Below are 17013 nucleotides of genomic sequence, written 5' to 3'. Positions count from 1 at the left end.
GCCCGGCCCGCGGGTGGGTGCTTCTGGGGCTGCTGCCCACGGCATGGCCTCTGCATGGGTGCTTCCGGGGCTGCTGCTCACAGCCCGGCCCACGGGTAGGTGCTTCTGGGGCAGCTGCTCATGGCCCGGCCCGCGGGTGGGTGCTTCTGGGGCTGCTGCCCACGGCCTGGCCTCTGCGTGGGTGCTTCCGGGGCCGCTGCCCGTGACCTGGCCTCTGGGTGGGCTATTCTGGGGCCACTGCCTACGGCCTGGCCTCTGGGTGGGTGCTTCTGGAGCCACTGCCCATGGCCTGGCCTGTGGGTGGGTGCTTCCGGGGCCGCTGCCCGTGACCTGGCCTCTGGGTGGGTGCTACTGGAGCCACTGCCCACGGCCTGGCCCACAGGTGGGTGCTTCTGGGGCCACTGCCCACAGCCTGGCCTCTGGGTGGGTGCTTCTTAGGCTGCTGCCCACGGCCTGGCCCGCAGTACCGCTCTGTGGAGGGCTTGCAGGCCTTGCCTGGATGTCGTTCTGAAGGCTGTGCATCTTCCCATCCTGGTGTTTCTGTGTTGCCCAAGTTAAGGTCGGGGGGTGGTGTCCATCGCATAGGCAAGAAGCAGGCAGAAGGGTCAGTGGGGACAGCACTGCACGTAGCCGGCCTTGGGCTGGCGTCGGCGTGGCTGCCCTGGTGCTCGAGTACCTGAGTGGCTGACTCCCAGTGGGAAGCTGGGACTGAAGGGGAGGGTGTCCTGTCAATGGAAGGCAGGGGGCATTTAACCAGCCGCACCGAGCGGCCGCTCCTGCAAATGCACAGCAGCCCTCCACTTGCTCGGTCTCTTCCCATCACATCCTGAATGGCAGCGTCACTTAAGGACTTTGACAGGGTGAGTGCAGCCATGGAAGTGCTGACAGGTCTGTAATTACTGCTGTGTTTATCGTGAACCTGGAGCACTTGACGGCTGCTGTTCGTCTGAGAACATACCCCGTCGCAGGCATCCGAGGCAGGTGGAGAGCTGTTTTGCTTTAAATATCTCATCTCTGATTCTCTTTAGGAGCCCCCAGGTGGTGCGGCTAATTGAAAGGTTGGAGGTTCAAGCTAACCAAAGGCACCTTGGAAGAAAGGCCTGGTGATCTGTTTCTCAAAACTCTGTGGAATATAGTTCTACTCTGACATACATGGGGTTGCCGTGAGCTAGAATTGACTTGACAGCAACTTTTTTTTTTTTAATTCTTTTTAAAAACTGCTTTATTAAACATTTTGAAAATTCTCTGAAATGTAGAAAACTGACCAAGTTGATCAGAATCAGCCTTCCGCTCACCCTGATGGGCAGAGTCCCATCTGCCAGTTCTGGCTTGTGGCTGCTGAGGACCTCCACAAGGGGATGTGCCAGGACCTAGGGTCACACATTGGCAGCACCGAGGGGCCTGCAGGTCTTCCCCCAGGAGCTGAGCTGTCAGCAGGGTAGGGTGGGGACTGAGAAGATGCTGGAAAGCAGCCTGCTCTTGGAGCTGAGAGTGGCACCCACATGCCGAGGGCCCTCTGGTAAACGCCTGATTTCAGGGTGTCAGGTGTGACCCCCTTGTGTGTTTCAGACTCACTGAATTTGAAGACACCCCCACCAGTCAGCTGACTATTGATGAATTCATGAGGATTGACTTGGAGGAGGAGTGCGACCCCCCCTCGTACACGGCAGGACAGAGGAAGCTGCGGATGAAGCAGGTAGGTGCTGGGCACAGCTGGGCATCATAGTGGCACCATTCCCGCTGCACTCATGGCCTCAGGGTCCCCACCTGCTGCCGCTCTGAGCGGTGACTCGTGGCCATGGCGGAGCGGACTGCCTGCATACCCAGCCGGGACCCCTGTGGGGTCAGACTTCTGGGAAGGATGGAAGTCACAGGTGGTGGCGGGCACCCCGAGTACAGGGTTTGCAGCCTGGGGCATGGCGGTGGTCTGTGTCACCGAGGAGACTGTGGTGGCCGCACACTTGCTGTTGTGAGGGTGTCTAGACGGCTCCTCTCTGGAGCACTCACCAGTGTGTTTGGGGCAGCGACACAGAAAGGGGCCAGCCTCAAGGCTGAGTTTGAGAAGTCCGAGTAAAGGCCCTGGAAGAAAGCTCGTTGGGGATTTCCAGCCCCAACTGGCCTGAGTGCCCTTTAGGAAGTGGCTGTTCTGGGTCGCCATGGTTCAGGGCTGAGCCCCTGCTGCAGGCACAGGGCTGACCTGTGGGGATGGGCTTCGTCCAGCATGGGGACTCAGCAGTGCTGGGCAGGGTGCACACGGTGGTCAGTGGAGGGGGCTGGGCCGCGGTGGGCTGCCTGGGGAACGCAGGTGCCTGTGGGAAGTTGTCCTCTCAGGCAGGTGGCTCCTCAGCTGTCCATTCTCCACAGCCAGCCCAGGCGGCCCCACCGTCTGGGTCTCTGGTTGGGCCGCTCCCATTGACTGAGTGACAGTGATGAGCAGTGAGCCCTGGTGCCCAGCCTGGGACGGAGCCCCCAGCCAGGCACCACCATCGGAGCCCCTTCTGGGATGGCTGGGAAGGCCCTTCTGTTCTGTTGGGAGGAGAGCAGGCAGGGCAGTCAGCCACCGACATCCTCACATGGGGCTGCCTGTGCCCAAGGCCGTCTCATCCTGGGGGTGTCCTGTGGGCAGGAGGGCCCCCGGGTCTCCCTGTCTCCATGGGGCCTGGGCCTCTGCTGGGTACTCACAAGCTCCTCCCTCTCTCCGACCATCATGCCTCCTGTCCCGCGTGGCCTGGCCCCTCGTCTGAGCCTTGATGCCTCACACATGCGCCCTTGTGTGTCCACCGCATGGCGGGGCTGGCGCTGGGGCGGGGCGGGTGTGCCCTGAGTCCCCGGATATAGGAGATGCCTGTGCATGAGTTTGCCTCCCGCCCTGACGACCGAGCCCGCCTCCGCCCTGAGCTTGCCTCCGGCCCTGACACCGTCTCCTCTCTTTCAGCTGGAGCAGGTCCTGTCAAAGCAGCTGGAGGAAGTTGAAGGTAGCTAATGGGCCCTACCATCAGATACTCGAGTTCCTCTAGAAAATTGGTTTTTTTTGCTTATTTTTAATTCATCACTTAGGTGAGATCTGCAGCTATCAGGACGCAATCGAGATTGAGCTAGAAAGCAGCCGGCCGAAGGCGAAGGGGGCCCTCGCCACCCTGGCCAAAGATGGTGAGCTCAGCCTGCCCTGCAGGCCGTGAGGGTCAGTGCCCCCGTGCTGCCTCACCACCCCTTCACCCCCCGTGCCGCCACACAGTCCTTATCACGCAGTCCTGTCCGGGCCTGTGGCTCTCTGGCCCTGGCACACTGTGCTTCCTGGACAGTCCACGCCACCTGCTGTCCCAGTTCCAGCTCCTCCTGCTCCATCCCCGTCCTGACTGACACCCAACCTCTGTCCAGCCCCAGACACCAGCTCAGTGTCCAGACCATCGTCGAGGGCCAGGCGGGAACGTCCGCCTCATCCAGGGGTGAGGCGCCTCAGGACTCTCCTGATCTCCTTGTTTCCGTGGTTCTTTTCCTCCTCCTCATCTCTTAGTCTGTGGACTTTTGTTTTCTGTGCATTTTCAGCCTGGTTATTGATTCTCCCCTTAAACTCGGCTTTGCATTGACTAATGGCCTCTGCTGCTCTCCACTGCTGTGGTCAGAAGTTCCTGCCTCCCGAACCTTCCTCTCTCTCAGCGGACATCGCCGTTCCCTGACGTTTCGGTCTTCCGCGTGGCTCGCCTTGTCTGACGTGTTTGTGGCTGTGTGCACTCAGGGCGAGGCCTTTTCCTCCGAGGGCCGTTTCAGCCGCAGTCCACATCCTGCTGGGAGGTGGAAGCCCTCAGGTCTCCACTCTCAGGGTGTTTTCTCTTTGGCCTGAGCGCTGTGTGCAGGAGTGGTGTCGTTCAAGGTGGGGAGGACTTTTGTTTCTTGATTTTGTTGTTAGTGTCTGTTTTTATTGGGTGACAACCAGAGAACGTAGCTTTATGGAGCCGTTGGTTTTTGCGGCGTGTGTGCGGTCAGTTTCCAGCGTGGTCTGTGAGCAGCTGAGAGGGAGGCTGCCTTTGTTTCTGGGGCCCAGGAGAGGAGCTCGTCTGCGACTGCCTGGCTCCTATCCAGGCTTCTCACCGGGCTGTTCCGGAATTCTGAACCCTTACTTACGTCTTGCCCAGTTGGTCTTTTGAGGATGGAGTGAGGTGACCGATGTCCACTGCCGCTTCTGGGGCTCCCGCAGTCTTTCTGACCTGCTGGCGTGGGTTTGGCTCGCAGGTCCACACAGCGTGGAGCGGTCAGGGCCGTTGGCGCTCTGCTCTGCGTCTGCTGGCCGCCTGCCTCACCTCAGTCCACAGTCACCCCTTCACACAGCAGAGAACTGGGTCAGCATTTCGGCCCAATCTGAGCAGCTGGCTTTCCGGATTTGAACTAGGCTGGTTGACACGCAGGTCTTGAACCTGGCTCGTTGGTGCTGGCGCCCGTGGCTCTCTTTGTGTGCTTGCTCTCATCCTGGCTCTCAGACTGTGTCTGCAGCACCCGCTGTGATGGTGGCACACGGCTCCTCGCCCCCACGCCCCGACCAGCCACCGTGACAGTGCTGCCGCCCGTGGTGTTTGCCTTGGGCGTTCGGGATGCCCCATCCATGGCTTCCCCAGTGAGGCCCACCGCGATGGACCCCAACTTCCATGCCCCCCAGCTTTGGCGATTTTGGTCATTCCCTCGTGTTGTCCTGCCCTGACGCCCGCATCTGCCTGGGCCGCCGGTGAGGCCCTTCCTCGGACGATTTCCTAGTGTGTGGTACCCCAAGTGCTCACCAGCCTGGGGCTGTCGTCTGCAGCTCTCGGGTCGCAGGAGGCCTGATCAGTGCGGGCCCTCACTTTCCCTCTTAGGGATGTCACTCAATGGTGGCTTAGCAGGGGACGTTGTCAGGAGAGCGAGGCCAGCCTGATGGAGGAAATGGGGTTGGGTGCTGATGAAGTTGGGGGGTAGAGGAGGAAATAACCGGTATCAGCAATAACACCTACCTTCAGAAGGAGTGGACAGCGTGTGTCCTGCAAGCTGGCTCGGTCCTGGCCTCTGGAGCCTGGCAGTGGACAGAGCAGAGACCCCTGCCTGGCCTCGCATTGCTGCCGTGCAGAGGGGAAGTGGAGGGTCAGCACAGGGACCAAGGAGGCTCCAGTATGGAGCCTGGCAGTGGAGCCTGAGTGGGGAGGGCACACTGAGACGCTGGTGGTCCAGGAGATGTCTGTCAAGATGGTCGGCACGCATATCACACTCATCCATGAACTTCAAAACTAACACACGCAGGAAAGCCGTTCAGAACGCCGAGTAAGGTGTTTCCAGATGTCTTTCTTAATTACGCGTGTCGTTCAGTGGTTCTCTGACGCCTTTATTGAGATGTAGTTGACATACAGTAAATGACGTGTGTTTGAACACGTGATGTGCTGAGTGCTGACCTGCGTGCACGCTGTGTGTCTCCACCACGCTCAAGACGGTGGGCGCGCCTCCTAGTGCTGCTGTAACAGAAACACCACACGGGACTGGCTTAGAGAACACAAATTTATCTTCTCACAGTTAAGACCAAAAACCCAAACCCACTGTCATCGAGTCGATTCTGACTCACAGTGACCCTGAAGGACAGAGTAGAACTGAACTGCCCCGTAGGGTTTTCAGCGCCGTAAATCTTTACTGAAGCACACCACCACGTCTTTCTCCCACAGAGCGGCTGGTGGGTTTGAACCACTGACCTTTTGGTTAGCTGAGTGCTTTAACCACTGTTCCACCAGGGCTCCAGTATCTCACAGTTACGAGGCTTGAAGTCCAAATTCAGGGCACCTGCTCTAGGGGAAGGCTCTCTGTCCGCTCTGGGGAAAGGTCCTGGTCTCCGCTTCTCTAGGGCTCTTGTTATTCCTTAGAGATCTCCATGTGGTGTCACTCTTCCCCAGTTTGTCATGGCTTGCTTCTGTGCCTACTCTGCTCTTTATATCTCTGGAGTGTGATCAGTTTAAGACACATCCTACGCTGATTACAGCCTCCTTAACATAACAAAGAAACCCCATTCCCAAACGATCCCATCCACAGGTATACCCAAGCTACAATTGCAACTCATAGTCGGACCCTGTAGGACAGAGTAGAACTGCTCCATAGGGTTTCCAAGGCTGTAAATCTTTATGGAAGCACACCACCACATCTTTCTCCTGCAGTGCGGCTGGTGGGCTTGAACTACTGACCTTTCGGTTAACAGCTGAGCGCTTAACCACTGTGCCACCAGGGTTAGGATTTGCAGCACATATTTTTGGGGGACACGATTCAATCCACTACAGTAGAATGTATGTGTCACCTCAAGACCTCGTGTTATTGCTGTTGTTAGGTGCCGTCGAGTCGGTTTCAACTCATAGCGACCCTGTGTACAACAGAACTGAACACTCCCTGGTCCTGCGCCGTCCTCACGGTTGTTGTTCTTGAGCCCGTTGTTGCAGCCAGTGTGTCGGTCCATCTCACGGAGGGTCTTCCTCTTTTTCGCTAACCGTCTACTTTACCAAGCATGATATACTCCTCCAGGGACTGATCCCTCCTGATAACATGTCCGAAGGACGTGAGACGAAGTCTTTACCATCCTTGCTTCAAAGGAGCATTCTTGCTGTACTTCTCCCGAGACAGATTTGTTTGTTCTTTGGCAGCCACGGTATATTCAATATTCTTTGCCAACACCACAATTCAAAGCCGTCAGTTCTTCTTCGGTCTTCCTTATTCATTGTCTAGCTTTCACATGCATATTAGGTGATTGAAAACACCATGGCTTGGGTCAGGCAGACCTTAGTCCTCAAGTTGACATCTTTGCTTTTCGACACTTTAAAGAGGTCTTTCGCAGCAGATTTCTCAATGCAATCCATCATTTGATTTCTTGACTGCAGCTTCCATGGGTGTTGATTGTGGACCCAAGTAAAATGAAATCCTTGACAACTTCAGTCTTTCCATGATTTTGCTTATTGGTCTAGTTGTGAGGATTTTTTTTTTCTTTATGTTGAGGTGCAATCTCCGCTGAAGGCTGTGATCTTTGATCTTCATCAGTGAGTCCTTCAAGTCCTCTTCACTTTCAGCAAGCAAGATTGTGTCATCTGCATAACGTAGGTTGTTAATGAGTCTTCCTCCAATCCTGACGCCTTGTTCTTCTTCATATAGTCCAGCTTCTCAGATTATTTGCTCAACATACAGATTGAATAAGTCTGATGAAAGGATATACAACCCTGACACAAACCTTTCCTGACTTTAAACCACGCAGTATCCCCGTCTTCTGGTAGGTATAGTTTTAACTGTTTAAGAAACTCTGGCACTGTTTTCCACAGTGGTGGCACCATTTTTTGCATTCCCACTAGGACTGTATGAGAGTTCCAGTTCTCTACATCTTCAACAACACTCGGTGTGGTCAGTCTCTTCAGTGCTAGCCTTTCTAGCGGGTATGCATTTTCTTAATGACTAACGATGTTGAACATCTCTTCACATACTTATTTGCCACCCATGTATCTTCTTTGGTGAAGTGTCCAAGTATTTTGCCCATTTTTTATTGGATTGTGTGTTCATGTACGTTTGGATATAAGTCCTTTGTCAGATGTGTCATTTGCAGATATTCTCTCCCAGTCAGTGGGTTGTCTTTTCATTCTCTTACCAGTGTTTTTCAAAGATTAGAAGTTCTTAATTTTGACAAGATCCAATTGATCAGTGTTTTCTTTTATAGATTGTGGTTTTAGTGTTGTAGCTGAGAAATTTTTGCCTAATTGAAGGTTACAAAGATTTTCTCCTGTGCTTTCTTCTAAAACTTGTAGTTTGAGCTCTCACATTTGGGTCAGTGACAGGGAGTTTGTGTTTGCATGAGATGTGTGGGGTGCAGGTCTGACAGGGAGTATGTGTTTGTACGAGGTGTGTAGGGTGCGGGTCTGACACGGAGTATGTGTTTGTGTGAGGTATGTGGGGTGCAGGTCTGATGGGAAGCATGTGTTTGTGTGACGTGTGTGGGGTGCAGGTCTGACAGGAAGCTTGTGTTTATATGTGAGGTGTGTGGGGTGCAGGTCTGACAGGAAGCTTGTGTTTATGTGAGGTATGTGGGGTGCAGGTCTGACAGGAAGTATGTGTTTGTGTGAGGTGTGTGGGGTGCAAGTCTGACAGGAAGCATGTGTTTGCGTGAGGTGTGTGGGGTGCAGGTCTGACACAAGAGTATGTGTTTACATGAGGTGTGTGGGGTGCAGGTCTGACAGGAGGCATGTGTTCACGTGAAGTGTGTGGGGTGCAGGTCTGACAGGAAGTATGAGTTTGCATGAAGTGTGTTAGGTACAGGTCTGACGGGGCATGTGTTTGAGGTGTGTGGGGTGCAGGTCTGACAGGGGGCATGTGTTTGTGTGAGGTGTGTGGGGTGCAGGTCTGACAGGAAGTATGAGTTTGCATGAAGCGTGTGGGGTGCAGGTCTGACAGTATGTGTTCGCGTGAGGTGGGGGTGCAGGTCTGACAGGAAGCATGTGTTTGTGTGAGGTGTGTGGGGTGCAGGTCAAGGGTCATTCTTTCACATGTGGGCATCAGGTGTCCAGCACTCTTTGTCAGAAAGACCTCCCTCTGCACTGAGTGAGGACAGCCTTGTGGCCTCGTGCCCCCAGTTGTTTAAGTATGTGGAGGAACTGCCTCTTGTAAGTTGGAAGAGGGGTTTCTCTCTGTACTGCAGGCTCCTCCTTGGGTGTGGCTCTCTGTCTGGTTATGGGTGTGTGAAATGTGCCCCCAGGCTCCATCGAGGACACTGTGTCCAGCTTATTTGGCGAGGAGGATGTGGAGGACGAGGAGCTGGAGGCTGCTGCCAGCCACCTCAACAAGGACTTTTACCGGGAGCTCCTTGGCGATGGCCTGCCCGGCAGTTCAGAATCGGCGGGGAGCACCGAGGAGGGGAGCCGGCCCCCCGCCCTGGAGTCTCTGCTCGGGCCCCTGCCCACAGCGGCCAGTCTGGGCATTTCTGAGTCCATCCGCGAGTGCATCTCCTCCCCAAGCCGGGACCTCAGTGAGTGCTGGGGTGCTTGGGGCCAGGGGAAAAGAAAGGAGGGCTGCTTCAGGTGGGGGTGGGGGTGCTGCTTTGGGTGGGGGCAGGAGGGGGCCCTTCAGGTGGGGAGCATTGTTGGTGGAAAGGGCTGAGGCTGGTGGGAGGTCTCAGGGTGTCTGAGCCGAGAGGCTGCCTGGTGGGCGGTGGAGGGTGTGGGGCCCCCCTCCTGGTCGTCTCTCCACAGCCAGGTGTTTTTGAGTCGTGACGTTTTAGGAGGGTGGGCTTGGGGGAGGGGACACTGCTGGTCCCCACCCCAGGGTGGGAGTGGCTGCCTGGCTGGAGCCGTGTGAAGGGCTGTTTCACAGACCCCAACCACAGAACCAAGTGACAGGAGGTGTCGTGTGGGGTCTGGGCTGATAGGACTCGATGGTGGACCCGGGGAGGCGAGGGGCTGTGGCATGGAGAGTGCCTGGAGACCAGGAGGTGGGAGGGTGTGGCCGACAAGCACAGGGAAGCCTGTGTATGGCCACAGGAGACCTGGGGTGGCGGCCGGGCGCCCCTGGGAGAATGGCAGCTCTGCACACGGAATTACCCTCGTTCCACCCTGGCCTGTGGGCACTGCCACAGGGACCCTCGGCCTCGCCAGCTGCTGTGCCCTTCAGCCCCCGTTTTGTCGGGGTTCCTGGGGCCTCCGTGGCCCCTTGGTGGCTCTGGTCAGTGCCCCGCTCCCCGCCCTCTGGCTGTGATGTGAGGGGCTCCTGCGTGTAGTTCTCAGGGACATGGCTCGGCACGTGGCGCTCAGAGGGATCCTCCGGGTGAGAAGGGAGCAGAGTCGTGGCCGTGGCCATGGCCGGCGAGGAGGAGCTGGCTGCTAGGACCCCTTTGGCCGGGGGTATCTGTGAACTTTGACCAGCCTTCACCCCCGTGAGCTGACGGTTATCCTTCCCTCTAGAAGACACCTTGGAGGATGGTGAACTGGACCTAAGTGGCATTGACGACCTCGAAATTGACAAAGTAAGCTGTTGTCACGCTGTGTGTGCAGTCTGGGGTCGGCTGGGCACGGGGGTGATGCTGGCCCATCTGCCCTCCTGAGCCCAGGGCCAACGTTTGCTGGTGCCTTTCGGGGGCTTCCTGTTTCCCCAGACACTGGCCACCCCTGCATGGGGCTCTCTCGTCACCACCCACCTTGTGGCTGCTCCAGGCTCCTGAGCTCCCTCATCCCAGTTTCAAGTCCAGGCGGCCTTGGGCAGCTCAGACCCCCAGGACCTCTGGGGCCACGCCCCTTCCAGGCGCCTGCTGTCTGCGGGGCGTCCTTTGCCATCCTCCAGGCGCGTGATCGCTTAGTCCTTCTGTCCAGGACAGTGTCCAGCCACCGCAGGGGCGCTGTGCCTCCAAGGCCCAGGCACTCGAGTGGCCGGGGCCAGCACTGTGCCTCCAGTTCTCATCCTTCGTGAGGGAAAAGTCTCCCCGACTCTGTTTAAAGAAGCGTGACCACACAGGACCACAGCCACCTGCTTGTTCCTAAGTGTACTGTGGTCTCGTCACTGCTCCTGTCCCTCACTTGCCTGGTGGGGCCTTGTGCCTCGATGTGCAGCGTGGTCGTGGTGCCGGCTGGGCCAGGAGGACAGAGGCTGGGCCTGTTCCCATGCCTTGGGGCCCAGGGCCTGCCGCCCTCCCCCTGTGCCACGTACACGTGGGAGCAGGAGCAACACTCAGTGTAGGAGAATCCCCAGAAGGCCTGCGTGGGCCGCGGGGCTGACCTTCGTCCCTGTGCCTGCTGCAGTACATCCTGGACGAGGCGGAGGCCCGCGTGAAGGCCGAGCTGTGGATGCGCGAGAATGCCGAGTACCTACGCGAGCAGCGGGGTAAGCCAGCGGGCGGGCCCCCTACAGTCGGCTGGGGAGGACCCCCCTGACCCGCAGCTCTCCGTCTTTCAGAGAAAGAAGCCAGAATCGCCAAGGAGAAGGAGCTCGGCATCTACAAGGAGCACAGGGTAGAGCCGCTGCGTCGCCTGGACATCTATGTCTGTAGGGGGAGGGAGTCCCCTGGGGTGCAGCGAGGGCGTCTCTGCTGGCCAAGGGCTGTGTCTGGGTGTCTGCAGTCCCAGGAAGGCATAATGTCCGCCAGCCAGGGGGTGGGCAAAAGCCTCCAGCTGAGGGGTGGGCAAGGTCCCCCATCTGGCCAGGCGGGCGAGCAAAGGCCACAGGGGTCAGCAGGACATGCTGGTGAGGCAGGAGACCTGGGTGTGGGGGGAGCCCCATGGGTCCTCTGCTGAGTGGTGAGTCTGGAAGCTTCTCAAGCCTTCCTGTTCTGTCTGATGGCACCAAGGGAGCCCCCTCTCCCCCGTCTGTGCCCAGCCTGCCCCTAGCAGCGGGGCCTCCAGCCCCTGCGGTCCTCCCTTTTGTGCCTGGTGCAGCCAAAGAAGTCGTGCAAGAAGCGGGAGCCAATCCAGGCCAGCACGGCCGGGGAGGCCATCGAGAAGATGCTGGAGCAGAAGAAGATCTCCAGCAAGATCAACTACCACGTGCTGCGGGACCTCAACAGCACGGGCGGGGGCGGCCCACTCGGGGAGGACGAGGGGCCGCCGGGGGAGGGTGCAGGCCCGCAGGGGCCAGCTGGCGCCAGGAAGCTGTCGCGGAGGAGGACGCTGGCCGGCCGGAGTGCAACCGACTCCACCGCTAGCGGGGGAAAGAGGTACTGTGGTGGTGATTTCGGGGCCTGGGGGCAGGAGGGCAGGCTTTGGACAGCCCCCTGTAGGCCAGGCCCATAGCCGCATGTGTGTGGGGGGTATTGCCCCAGTGCATCGGGGAAGGTGTAGTGTTGCCCGTGTGAGACGTGGCACCTGACCCCGGGGCCTGGCCGGCCTGTGGGTGTGGGCCCGAGCAGAGGGGCTCCCAGGGCCCCATGTCCTTGCAGGGCCTCAAGGGGCCGACAGGTGGGGGCTGCATCTATGAGAACGGGGTCAGGCGCTCAGGGTGGGCTCCCCAGGCCTGCAGGCCACCCTCTGTGTGGTGGGGCAGTGGGGGGTGTGCCGGGGGCGAAGCTTGTCTCCAGGGCTCCTCTCAGGAGAGCGGTGGACGCGGTCAGAGGGTCGTGTGTCTTTGGTGCCAGGAAGCCGGTGGCCTGCCATGTCTCAGAACAGCCCCGAGGTGGGGGCGGTACTGTGCAGGGAAGTGCTGCAGCGGCTGCCAGTTCCCCCTCATGGGGCTGCACCCCCACCCCTGCCCTCAGACCATCACCATGTTCCCAGAGCAGCTCTTCAGAGAAGGGAGAGATGTTTTCAGTTGCTTGCTTTCCTCTGAAGTAGCTGTAAACATCTTTTCACCTGTTTGAAACCCTTTTGGAGCACTTTCTCTGTGACTTGGCTGTCCCCGTCCTTGCGTGTTTTTGCTAGGCTGGTCATCTGTGTATTTGTCAGGGCAGCAGGGCAAGCGGGGAGGTGGCCGGAGGGGCAGGCAGGGCCTTGACCCTATTCCGAATGCCCCTTGTTCTGGGACCGCCACGGGGTCTGCCCCACCTTCACCTGCCCTGGCCCTGGACTCAGAGGGTGGTTTGGCAGTGAGGGGCCTTACCCAACACCGTTCTTGAGACCTGGCGTTTCTCCCCTTTGGGTCCTGGTTTGGCCTGATATCACCTTCTGTGCGGGAAGGGTTTCCTGACTTCCATCGCGTGGAGCTAGGCCAGGCTGAGTCTGCTCAAGGGCCTGCCTGAGACCTGGACGCAGCTGTCTTGGCCAGGGAGGGGACACCTCATGTTAAGAGCTGCCCACCCCAAAGATGCGGCGAGCACCCCAGCTTCAGGGTGTCTGTCTGCCTGTGGCCCTCAGAGGTGTATGTGTGTGTGTGTGCGTGCACATCTGTGTGCACTGCCTCCTGCCTCAGAAATGGGTTCACTTCCTGAGTAGCCAGAAGTTGTGAATGTTTAATACTCGGGAAGAGGGTACAGGGGCTTAGGGCCTGGCGGGAAGGTTCTTTAAAACGAAGGGAGGGTGGTCCCCCCCAGCCAAGTCTCGGTGGGTCGTGTCTCCCTGCCCTGCTATCCTTCCAGATCATCGCAGAGCCTCGGAGTCTCCTGGAGCCCACCCCTGCCCCCTCCTGTCCTCCACATGGTACCTGACCCGAGTCATTACAAGATTCCCGGCGTACAGGCTGGGGACCACCCACCCCCCAGAGGGCAAACAGCCTCCCTGGCTCTTGAGGCTGGGGGCCAGTGCCCCCACCTCAGTGGGGTCCTGCGTGGTCATATGTTTCTGGTTAGAATCTGCGCTGGGAACCTAGCCGAGTCAGTGTGCCTGGTCAGACAGGGCATGCTGTAGACTGCTGGGCCTCTGGGGATGGGGAGGGACTGGGGAAACTTGACAGACTCCTGACATGTGGCCTGTACCCCTGTCCCAGGTGGCGGTGCCCCACAGCCCCAGTGTGGGAACTACGGCGGGACCCTGGCTGCTGTGCTCTGAGGGTCCCCATGGGCTCCAGCATGACTGTTTCCAAATGGGGCCTGCTTCCCAGGGTGCCCCAGGGACAGGCCTCTCAAGCTAGCGGGAGGAGACGTGTCCTCCTTGGGGCGGACTGGGGGGTCTTGACCCCCCAGCCCTGGATGAGCAGAGCAGCCCTGTGTTAGACTAGATGGGATCCCACATGAGCGCCCCTGTGGACAAGGGCTCCTGGGCAGAAAGGAGTATCAACAACAGCGGGCGGGCGGCAGTGCTGGGCGGGCGGCACCGGTGTTGGGAATTGGTGGCTGGCACTGTCCTCCCTGGTCTGCGGGCAGGGAAACAGCTGGGGGCGGTGGCCGGGGGCTGGACCCTCAGAGTGGCTCCTGAAAGTGGGGGTGCTGCTGGGGCTTGGAGGTGGGCCCCCACCCTGGTCTCCGGGGACTGGGTGGCCCTGTCTCTTGGGAGCAGCTTGCGTGCCCGCAGGGTCTGGAGCCCAAGGCAGGGTGCTGTAGGCTGGGGGGGCAGGCCTGGAGGAAGGGCAGTGCTGGTGGAAGTTGGGGGTGGGGTGCCACGGGGCGACGTTCAGGGCTGTCTGGCCAAGGTGGAGAGACGCCCGTCTTAAAGAGCTCCTCGCCCCACAGCGTCACCCAGTGGGAGGTGCGAGGGGGTGGACTGAATGGGGTGAGGGCCACACGGGTCCCACGCGGGTCCACTGCCACTCCTCACGTGCACTCCCTAGAAGTATGGGGGTGGTGGGGAATGAGCTGCCAGAGTCTTGGCCCGCGGGATCAGGGCCTCGATGTCCCAGTGCAGCAGCCGTGGCCCGAGACAGCCAGGCGGGAGCGTCCGGGTTTTACTTTGTCGTCCATCACGTGTTCGTGAGTGAGCACTGACTGCCCAGCGGTGGTGTTTGCCTGCACGGTGGATTCAGTGAGATCTGCATTGGCTGCCAGTATAAAAATTCAGAAGCTCTGGTAAAAAAAATCAGGATTTTCTATTTCATTGGGTAAAGCGGAAGCTCTGGCAGCATTGGCTGCCACTTTGAGGTGCTGTACCCCCCAAGCCCCCCACCCGCCATCCCCGGCGCCCCCCGCCCACCGTCCCTGCCCTCCCCAGTGCCCTCCGTGCCCCCAGCCGTGCAGCAGCCCAAGTGTCTTCCTGTGTCTGAGGGTGACCCTGCCCCCTGGCCCTGCGCCCCCCGTGGCGGAGCTCCTCCGGGGCATGGGGAGCCCAGCTGTGGCATGTCCGTCACGGTGTTACTTGAAAACCTGGAAGGTGGCTGGTAACTAACCGTCCACCCACGACCGTATGAGGAATTTGTTGGTGCGGAGCCGAAGGGACAGGACATGTGGGCACGTGGGCAGGGCCCTGTCAGACAGGACCCCGGGCAAGAGCGTAGGGCAGGGCTGGGGGGCTGCAGGCAGGACCCTCAGGACACCGGGGTTGGGGAGGGTCGTGTGGGGCAGCGTCCGACGGCGCCAGCGTGGTTCTGGAGCGACATCTCCAGAGACAGTGGCACTGACGTGCGTAGCACCACCAGGACAGCACTGGCTGGGAGCACAGGGTGGGCACCAGGTCCTCCTTCTCAGCAGCCCCAGGACCCCTGTCCCAGCCCCGTGAGCACGTGCTTCGGGAGCAGGTGCCGCCTGGGGCCTCCCGCAGGGTCTCGTCATGGGGCTGAGCCGTGCCTGTGCTTCCTTCCAGATTGAGGCCTCTGGTGTCTGCGCAGCCAGCCAAGAAGGCGGCCCTCAGAGAGGTGTGTTGTTGGGGTGGTCGGGGCCGTGGTGTGGGGAAGCAGCTCCCCGACACTGGGCCCGTCCATGTCTGGTGGGCTGAGGAGAGCAGGGCTTGGCACGGGGGGGCCGCCCCTCCTGCCTCCACAGAAGCAGGGCGGGATGCGGGATGCGGCTGGGAGTGCCGAGGGATCCTGAGCCCCCGCCCTCCCTGGGGGCAGCCACCGTGTGTGCCCAGCATTGGAGCACAGTGCAGGCAGCCCGAGCCTAGGGCTCCCTGAGGTGGTCAGAGTGGGCGGCCGTGCCCCGGACGGTGCCTTCAAGGTTGGGGTGTGGGGGCGGCCGGGCCCGACGGCTGTCCCAGAGCGCTCTTCCCTCATTCTAGGCCGTGCTCTCGAGCCCCCCGGCCCCCGGTGCTGAGCCTGTGAGGCCGGCAGCTGTCGTGGTGGAGAGTGGGCCCGTGTCCTACCACCCTGACGAGGATGTGGACGAGGACGATGCCGAGGAGGAGGAGGGCGAACCCTGCGTGAGCGCCCTGCAGATGATGGGCAGCAACGGTGGGTGGGCCGCTGGGCTGGGGGCCGAGGGAGGAGGGCCCCCACCGCCTGCCCTGGTTGTCCCTAAACAGCCTGTCGTCTCACCCTGGAAAGAAATTCTGGAGTGGCCCCCGTGGATGGGGAGGGTGGGATTGAGGGCTCTGGGGAAGGAGGGGGAGTGGGCAGGGAGGACGGGAGGGTGCCCTGGAAGGCGGGGTGGGGGGCCCAGGGCCAGGGGGAAGGGAGGGATGAGGGGAGCGGCGGGTGGCTTCTTCACCTGTGACTGTCCCCCGCGCTCTGCAGATTATGGCTGTGATGCTGACGAGGATGATGGCTACTGACATGGGCCCCCGCTCTGCGGGCGGCTGCACCCAGCAGTGGACGCGGCCTTGGTCCACAGAACACCCAACGGGGCGGCCGTGCCTCCCGGGCAAGGTGGGCAAGAGACTCAGTGAGGAGAGGTGGCGTCCAGCGCTGGCCCTCCCACCCCACGCAGCCTCTGGGGTAGTTTGCTGTTGGGGTCCTGTTCTGAGCAATGTAAGGAGCGTTTCCACCCAGCGGGGAAGCTGGACCAGTGTCTGTGTCTGCTCACTTGTGCCACCAGCGTGCCCGCACACTGGCCTCGTTCCTGCCCTCGGATCACTGACCATCGCCCTCAGGGGCCCCAGCACAGGAGGTCACCACTGTCCCAGTGTGGAGCGGGGATGGCCTGCCCCTCAGCCCTGTGCCCCTCACCCCTCAGCCCCTCACCCCTTCAGCCCTGCCCCCCTCATCCCTCAGCCCCACCCCCCTCAGCCCTGTGCCCCTCAGCTCTCAGCCCCGTGCTCCTCAGCCCCTCGCCCCTCAGCCCCACATGGCACCCAGTGGAGGATGTTCTGTGCACCTCTACCTCCTGTCCAGGTCCCAAGAACCTGGCACTCAGGGTGCCCATCAGGCAAGGCAGAGGGAGTCAGGGTCTCGGGGGTGGGCACTTTGTGGCCAGCCCTTTGTGGCGAGCTCAGTGGGGCCAAGTGGTCCCCCAGATCTGGTGGCCTTGCTGGTCCAGAGCCATGTGGCCCCGTGGGGTGGCTGCAGGGCCTAGGAGGGTGGCTCATGGGCACCCTGTGCCCCTCAGGCTGCAGCCCCCTCGCCAGGCCCCCAGACTCCAAGTGGGCAATGCCCCCGCCACCTGAAAGCCCACTTCCAGCCGTGAGCGCCACAGTGTAGGGCCCAGATGTGTGTCTGCCCCAGGAGCCCCGAGGCTGCCCAGCCTCTAGCTACGCCTGAGCAGAGGGTGGACTGAGTCCAGTCCGGCACTCGCCCTGCAGGCGTGGGTTTTGAGGCGATCAGGAGGTCCGC

At 60.1% G+C, this 17013-nt stretch overlaps 1 protein-coding gene across 1 annotated transcript in view; it reads left to right on the top strand.

Annotated features, from left to right (window-relative positions):
- The window catches only part of BRF1 (BRF1 RNA polymerase III transcription initiation factor subunit), an 86195-nt gene extending 70041 nt beyond the window's left edge, over nucleotides 1-16154 (top strand). Inside the window, exons 8-18 of the mRNA XM_004376761.2 lie at nucleotides 1570-1696; nucleotides 2936-2975; nucleotides 3058-3150; nucleotides 8723-8992; nucleotides 9924-9985; nucleotides 10755-10836; nucleotides 10909-10964; nucleotides 11388-11665; nucleotides 15111-15162; nucleotides 15525-15696; nucleotides 15979-16154. Coding sequence (XP_004376818.1) covers nucleotides 1570-1696; nucleotides 2936-2975; nucleotides 3058-3150; nucleotides 8723-8992; nucleotides 9924-9985; nucleotides 10755-10836; nucleotides 10909-10964; nucleotides 11388-11665; nucleotides 15111-15162; nucleotides 15525-15696; nucleotides 15979-16016 — 1270 coding nt within the window. The 3' untranslated portion in view covers nucleotides 16017-16154. The remainder of the gene's footprint in view (nucleotides 1-1569; nucleotides 1697-2935; nucleotides 2976-3057; nucleotides 3151-8722; nucleotides 8993-9923; nucleotides 9986-10754; nucleotides 10837-10908; nucleotides 10965-11387; nucleotides 11666-15110; nucleotides 15163-15524; nucleotides 15697-15978) is intronic.
- Nucleotides 16155-17013: the final 859 nt, after the last annotated feature.

Source organism: Trichechus manatus, unplaced genomic scaffold, assembly GCF_000243295.1.
Source record: "Trichechus manatus latirostris isolate Lorelei unplaced genomic scaffold, TriManLat1.0 scaffold00045, whole genome shotgun sequence".
In the NCBI taxonomy this organism is placed as follows: domain Eukaryota; kingdom Metazoa; phylum Chordata; class Mammalia; order Sirenia; family Trichechidae; genus Trichechus; species Trichechus manatus.
This window is presented reverse-complemented; position numbering and strand designations above follow the sequence as displayed.